This window comes from Malurus melanocephalus, unplaced genomic scaffold, assembly GCF_030028575.1.
Source record: "Malurus melanocephalus ecotype Western Australia unplaced genomic scaffold, MMel_1.1 scaffold_289, whole genome shotgun sequence".
Lineage (NCBI taxonomy): Eukaryota > Metazoa > Chordata > Aves > Passeriformes > Maluridae > Malurus > Malurus melanocephalus.
In genome coordinates this window covers 498,539-505,534 of record NW_026623521.1, presented here as the reverse complement: position 1 = coordinate 505,534, position 6,996 = coordinate 498,539, and the positions used below count along the sequence as shown (strand labels likewise).

The following is a 6,996-nucleotide window of genomic DNA, read 5'->3' as shown; positions in this document are numbered from 1 at the left end:
CCAGATTTGGTATTACGTGTTTGCTTCATGCATCAAGCACAGGCCTGGTTTTTATGAAGACCTGAGGCTCCATAAAAACTCCTGGATGTCAGCTGGAATCTGGAGTCCTCAGCTCTTGGGGAAGAGCATGTCCACTCGGGAAGGTGCCAGGAGCAGGCAGCCCCTGGAGTTATGATGCTGTGACCTGGTCCTGGTTCTGCTGAGCATAGGAAGCTGCTGCCAAACACCACCACAGGGGAATGGGTTCTTACCTCCCTCATCTCCTGGGCAGGCAGTGCAAAGGCTCCTTGCACTGCTGGGGATGCTGCTTGTTTATCTGTGCTGAAGGATTCCAGAGAAAAGAGCTACTTAGCTCTGGGGACACTGACATGTTTATAAGCACATGAAGGGGAACAGGAAAGCAGATCTCAGCGAGCAATGCAAAAAGCAGGAGATGAGGGCTCACAGGCTGAACATAATCTCCATATTCATAGAGCCCACCTGCCTCCCTTTCACTACTCCTGGGTATTCAATGTAAAACAGGAGGCTGTTACYCATAAATAGGACCTGAGTACCATCTTTCACACAAGTGGTTGTCWTTGTTCAGGAACACTGGTGACAGCCTCTGGCTATTCACTCCAGGTGCACTGAGGAGCCAGCTGTCCTTTTGCAAGCAAGCTGGGCAAGCAGCCTGAGCATCAGCAGCCTAAGAGCTACAGAATTTCAGAGGAAGGCATTAATGGATTTGCTCTCCAACACAGCAACAAGGAAGTTCTTAGTAAAACTGTCAGAAGAAAAAACCAAYAGTAGTGCCTGAATTATTACATTGTGCAATGCCTGAGTGTTCCGAACCAGGTGGTAACAATTCAGTGGGGTTGGGTCCAGTGAAGGTGAGAGGCCCCAGGAATTCAGGCAACAGCCCTTCCAGGACATTGCCTGGGGCAGCCCTTGTTTYCACCCAGAAATGAGGCCCTTCTTGCATGTGCTTACTGACTTGGAAGGCTGAGAAGGGCCATTTTCAGCACGGAAAGAGCACCTCACGGACAGGTGAGGACAGTCATGTAATATATCTTTGCAATCACCTTCCTGTGGCTCACTACAGTAAGCAAGGCTCAACCCCATTGCAGATGTCCCTCCAAACACAGCTGATGAACGTACTGGAGGCTTAAAATCAATATAACATGGTCTAGGAGATTCTGCTGGAGCAGGGAGGCCGGACTAGATAACCTCTGGTATCCTTAACCATTGTGAGTCTGGAGAAATACAGTCCAGGCAGGATGCCTCCCTAGGTAGCATGCCCTGTGTCAATGKCTCCTTATTCTTATCCACAAGCAATGGCTTCTGTACAAGTGTCCAATTAAAGTGAGTAACTAAGTCWAAATGGCTCATTAACAAGAAATGATCATTACCATGCTTTTAAGAGATGTTAAACTGTCTGAGACAGGCCAAGACCTCTCCTGTTGGAAAGGGAGCACCAGGTGCTAATTAACTTGAGATTGCATAAACTAATTCAGTGGTGTAGCTGGGAAGCWTTTAAMTAAACCTGYTAATACAGCGAGCTCTGAGAAAAATACATAAATACATTTGTACTCAGATACCACTTCTCACAGGCCAAACAATAAGAGCTGAGGAAAAGAGCAAGGATGCTTCAGACACGGGGTGCAGTGTGGGAACAGGAAGGTGAAGGACACAGGAAAGAGCTCTTTAGCTGGTAAACAGAGCACATGCAACAGCAGGAAATCATTAAAGAGYCTACAAGGTTATCTCAAATTCCCACGAAGCAACACAGCTGACTGCCCCTCTTGTTTTGCAAGACAAGAAAGCCGTGCTGGCTTCTTGGGCTGGTGCAGACACGCTGGAGGGAAAAGGAGAGGAGAGCGTGTGGTGGCCTCAGTTCCCTTGGTCAGAGCTTGGCAAAGCACCAAGTCATTTCTTCATCGGTTTAGCTGGGTAAACACACAGAATGGTGCCTGGGAGATTATGTAAAACCCCACTCATCCCCTTATATCTGTACTCCAATATCTAAAGATAAAAAGAGCAAATTRCAGTTCTTATTTCAAATCAATTTATTTAACAAACTTCAGGAATATTGACAYTTCCACATGCTTCAGAAAATGAACAGTGACCCACAGCTGCACAGGTTKCTCTATATAAGGATGTCTCCAAGAAAATCAACTCTGTTTTGTAATGTTTAGCTATCAAAATGCATTTTCTCCCAGCATAATTAAGTTGAGCAGTACTATACAAAACTAGTTGGAAAAAGAAGTTACTCTATTTTCCCCAGAGGATTCCCTACCCCCAACAAAAGGCCTCTTCTTYAGCTAGCAAAGGGCATCCTAAAATCATTCACAATTGCACCACGTCTAGGGTGAACTCAATGGCCAATTGTCCACTGCCTCCCTCTAACCCGAGCGGGAGCACCAGCCTGGAACCCGATCTGGCCGTGGCTGCCTTCCAAGGAAAGGGATGGAGACACAGCCTCTCACTAGCAGGAGCAAATGTACACACAGAATTGATTTCCAAGCCTGGGTGTCACCAGAGCATCACATCCATGTTTCCAGACAAGCCATAGACACCCTTACGTGTAGGGGAACTGTCCTGCCTGGCATGGGCACCACAACTGAATCATGCCTTAGTTAGGTTACTACTGGTAATACCAAAGAGCAACATTTGGGACCAGACCTTGCAGGGTGCCTCTGGCCTAAATGGCTCTGCTAAAGCCAACAGCAGTAGCTCACACAAGCATCTGCAAGTTCAGGTACCACCATGTCTTCAACAGTGCTGTGCAGCAAATCAAAAGCACCGTCACAAGCAGACAGAGTCACAGTGCAGCTTTCTAGAGGCAAGTTAAGGGCACAAGTCCTTGTCACTGGGCCAAGAAACCCCAAAAAAGCCCCAAAAATCAAAAGAGCTTCAGGAGCTGTCTGGGGAACACAGCTCTGAGCCATCTTGGCAGAAAGATGAGCAGATTGATGTGCAAAAGTACAACGGGCACCGTCCAGAGCAAGCCAAGTCTGAACCTGCACTGCAAAACAGGATTAGGAGTGTTGTCTTAAGGAGTTACAGAAGTCCAAGAAGGAATGGGACTGCACTCATGGAGGYAAGCGAGTCCACAGGAGCACATTCATCAAAGTGTGGCACATTCAGCTCAGGCACGGCTTAAGATTCTTAACTTTCAATGACARAGCTGTTTACCCATGGCTCACCTATGCAGGCTTCTTGGCCTTTGTGCTATGATGCTTTTGTTTCAGGTGAAAAACTGTGTCAAACTTGTTGCACAGGAAATTAAACCTTTGTTCAACAGACAAGGTACAGGGGTGAAACATATAGAAACATTTGTTCTAAAACAAAGATATAAGCAGCTTTACCAGTGAATACAAAGCATACAGTAAACCAGAAACCCTGAAATACTCCGAAGACATTTTTAACTGTGGGCAACCGAGTGTTGGAGAGGGAGAACACATGTAGTGCAATCTACTCTACAAACTTAGGTCCTCTCCCCTTTGTGTCAGACACCATGGAGAACTTCAAAGCTGTAGCAATTTTAGAGATCTTGACTCAGGTATTAGCAGAAGGAAGACCAGCCTCAGTACAATGATTTTGGCCAGGTCTCTCAGTATTTCTACCAGCAGTGATAGATTAAAGCTGCACCCATCAGCCCCTCCTTAGGCAATCACGGGCTGCTTCTCCTCCCAGGCTCATTGTTAGTCGGGGGAAGAAAAGGACCTATTCTGGTAAGGAGGATCCAGGGCTTTCTCCTCCTGTCAGAAACGCTACAGGAGACTCCCAGCTGGCGGGCAAGCGGATTTCCCACTGTCCCAGTGGAAACYGTGATAACTGAAACACATCCCAGAAGCTATGGTGGTCTCTGCATGCCCAGCCACCACACCTCATGAGCCCTCTGCAGAGCTTGTCCCTCYTGCCCTAAAAAAACAAAGGAAAAAACCAAGAACAATGCCCTGTTACCATAAACTTTGCAAGGGTTGTGGGAGAGCCAGTTTGGTTGATCAGTTGGCCCATGTCCTTCAGGGGTGGCAGGAGAGTGGTGACATTGGGGCAAGGCCACAAGCACAGGGACAAWCACTGCTGCCTGAGGAAAGCATCACAGCCCTTCCCTTCCCTGTACTCCTGTACATCACCCAACACCTACCCCCAGCCCCAGGTCAGCACCACCCAAAAAACTGAGGAAAGAACAGATAAARGGAATGTGCCAGAAGGAAACAAAACCTGTGACCAGATCAAGTTCTGTGTGGCTTCTCTTTTGAAAGAAAAAYGGAAGAATAAGATCCAGTGAAGCTTTTCAATACTCCACAACAGTGAGCATGGCCAGGCAGAAATCATGTGTCCCTGAGCCAGAACAATCCCATGAGACAYACCGAAGTTGTGTTACATGCTTCACAGGCTCTGGAATATGGGGAAAAGCAACACCAAACCCACAGTAGTACAGGTGTCATGCAAGCCTCAGAACGTRTGTGATGGACTGCAGTCTTCCAAACCTCTCCACGGTTAACAGGACACCCCCAGCTTTAATCCACTTCTCCAGAAAACCACATTGCAGCAGCAGCCAGTCCCAGTCTTGGCTTTGCTGGTGTTGCACAGCCCTCCTTGCTGACCAGTGGGTGGATATATCTTCTACAGGCATCAAGACTGACTCATGCTTCCCCTCCTTGCACACAAATTAACACAGGGCGAACTTTTCAAACTTCATTAGACTCTTTTTTTCCAGTCTAATTGGCAAAGCTGATTACACAAAGGCAGAGGTACATCCTTTGTGCCTAGATTTTGCCTACCCGGCTCCTGAGGTGTGTGAGGCTGTTGATGTGAAGTCCACTGATGCCGTTAAGGAAGAAGAGGAAGGCAGAAATGAACTCGCACCAGTATGTCAGCGTGAAGCCTGTGAAGGTGAGGTGATCCTTCACGAGGATGGAGAAGCTCAGAACACCAGTGGCCGACAGCAGAAAGGAGACAAGGATGAGAACGGAACCCATTGTCCATTTCCGCCTTGCATTGGCATCGTCGCAGACTTGGGACACCATCAGCAGCTCCAGGCCAAAKATGGCAACCACAACAGCAAAGGACACCATGCTCCTGATGGGAATCATCCCCACGCTCAGCCCCTCCACCTGYGCCAGGCTGAGGTTGGTGACACACTTCAGGACGCTGTCATTGCTAAGGGTGCAGAAGTGCCACAGTCCAAAGAGCTGCCCCCTCGCAAAGAGCCAGCGGCCGTCGCAGATGGAGATGGACGACAGGACCACGGCTATGGCCACGCACAGGATGATCAGGCTCCTGATGAGCGTCTCAAAGAAGGATTTCCGTGGTCTCTGGTGCGCCAGCAGCTGCTGCGCCTGAAAGGGGAACGTGAGGAAAAAACAAAACAGAGTTAACAGTGCTTCTCCAGGGTGAAACGAAGCCAAAGGGACAAAGCTGTGGGATTCTGTATTTGAAAATATTTACTTGTGCACTTCAAACCCCTTCTCGCAGGGGAAGGCAATGCGTTTACAGGCTGTACCTAGGAGAAAGGAAGGGTGGRTGAAACTCTCCCGGTTCCCCGGCTGCACAAACAATGCTCCCACATCAAGGCCCGGGASCGGGGTCACAAAGGTGCTGGACTGCGAGCAAGTTCCCTGCCCCACGGTCCTGCGGCACAGCCTCCTACTGTGGCAGGGCTGGAGGAAAACACCGGCCCTTGGGAGGATGGAGGCCGGTGGCTGGGACGGGGGAGGCGGCGGCAGCGGGCCGGGGGGATTTCCAGTTACCAGCCCTGCCCACCTGGGCTGGAGCCGGCCGGTCTCTCCTCCTCCGGCCGGTCTCTCCTCCTCCGGCCCGGACCCGGGTCCTCACCCCGGGGTCGCACGGCCCAGCTCCCCCGGAGCTTGGGAGGATCTTCGGCTGCAGCCCCCGCGGACCCACGTGGGCAACGCACTCCCCCTCCTCACCGAAACCGTGCGAGGGACCCGAGGTGTAATGGAAACCCGAGCCAAGCGCCCCTCGGAGAGCCACGTGCGGCGGGGACGGGGCAGCAGCGGCCCCGGGGAGCTCCCGCCGGCCGGAGAAGGCGGGAAGGGGGGATCCTCCGGCTGCGCCCCGCTGCTCCGGGAAGGGTYGGAGCTGCTCCGGGAAGGGGGGAGCGACCCCCGCCGCGCAGGGCCAAGCTGAGGCGGCATCCCCGGAGCGATGCGCGGCGAGAAGAGCGGCGGACGTACCTGCGCCCCGATGGCCGTCATGCTGCCGGCAGCGCCGAGAGACGCGGGCGGGCTGCGGTCGCCGCTCTTTATCTCCCCGGAGGGCGGAGAGCAGCCACCCCGCCCGCCACGCCCTCGGGGCCGGGGCGCCTTCGGGCCCCCCCGCGGCTGAGTCAGCAGCGCGGCCCCGACGGGCGGAGCTGAGCCGAGCCGAGCCGGGTCGGGTCGAGCAGAGCCCAGCTGAGCCGAGCGGGTCTGCTCCCCACAGCCCGGCACAGCGCGGGGGCAGCGCTGCCCTGGCCCGGGGCACGGACTCGCCCAAGCCCGCGGGAGGGCACGGCTGCCGGGCAGGAGCTGTCCCGGGCGGCGGCGATTCCTCCCGCCGCTCTGCGCCCTCACCCCGCCCCGTGTCCCCGCCTGTCACCGGCAGCCAGAGGGCTCCAGGTGTGCTCCGGCCCCCAGGAACTCAGTTCAGGGTGTTGCGCCGGTGCCAGGRTTTGGTGGACGGGGAGGCTGCCCAGGTCTCAGGACACCCCCAGGACACCGCAGGAGCCCCCGGCAGCRGCTCTGGGGCTGCAGTGATGGGCACTGCGGTGACACCCAGCCCCGGAGACACCTGTGGGTGCAGGAACACCTCGTCCTGCCGTCCCCGGCCGGTCCCCGCCGTGTTTGCGCCGGTGTTTGTGCTCCCGAAGCAGCTCGGCACCGATTCCCGGTGCAGTGACGGCCTCGCACCTTGGGCTGTGTGCGCGCTCTTATCTGTTACCAGCCTGCTCTGCCTTACCTATCTCTACCTRTACTGTCAGCACAAACCTCTCTGCTCATAAAGTTT

General features: G+C 53.3%; 1 protein-coding gene across 1 annotated transcript; it reads right to left on the bottom strand.

The window, feature by feature from the left end:
- Window positions 1-2,066: 2,066 nt before the first annotated feature.
- TMEM37 (transmembrane protein 37) lies at window positions 2,067-6,288 on the bottom strand. The gene is made up of 2 exons (XM_057376744.1): window positions 6,186-6,288; window positions 2,067-5,327 (listed from the first exon to the last, which is right to left on the bottom strand). Exons 1-2 carry the CDS (start codon window positions 6,204-6,206, stop codon window positions 4,755-4,757), a joined length of 594 nt encoding a protein of 197 aa, XP_057232727.1. The 5' UTR covers window positions 6,207-6,288; the 3' UTR covers window positions 2,067-4,754.
- Between the last annotated feature and the right edge of the window lie 708 nt (window positions 6,289-6,996).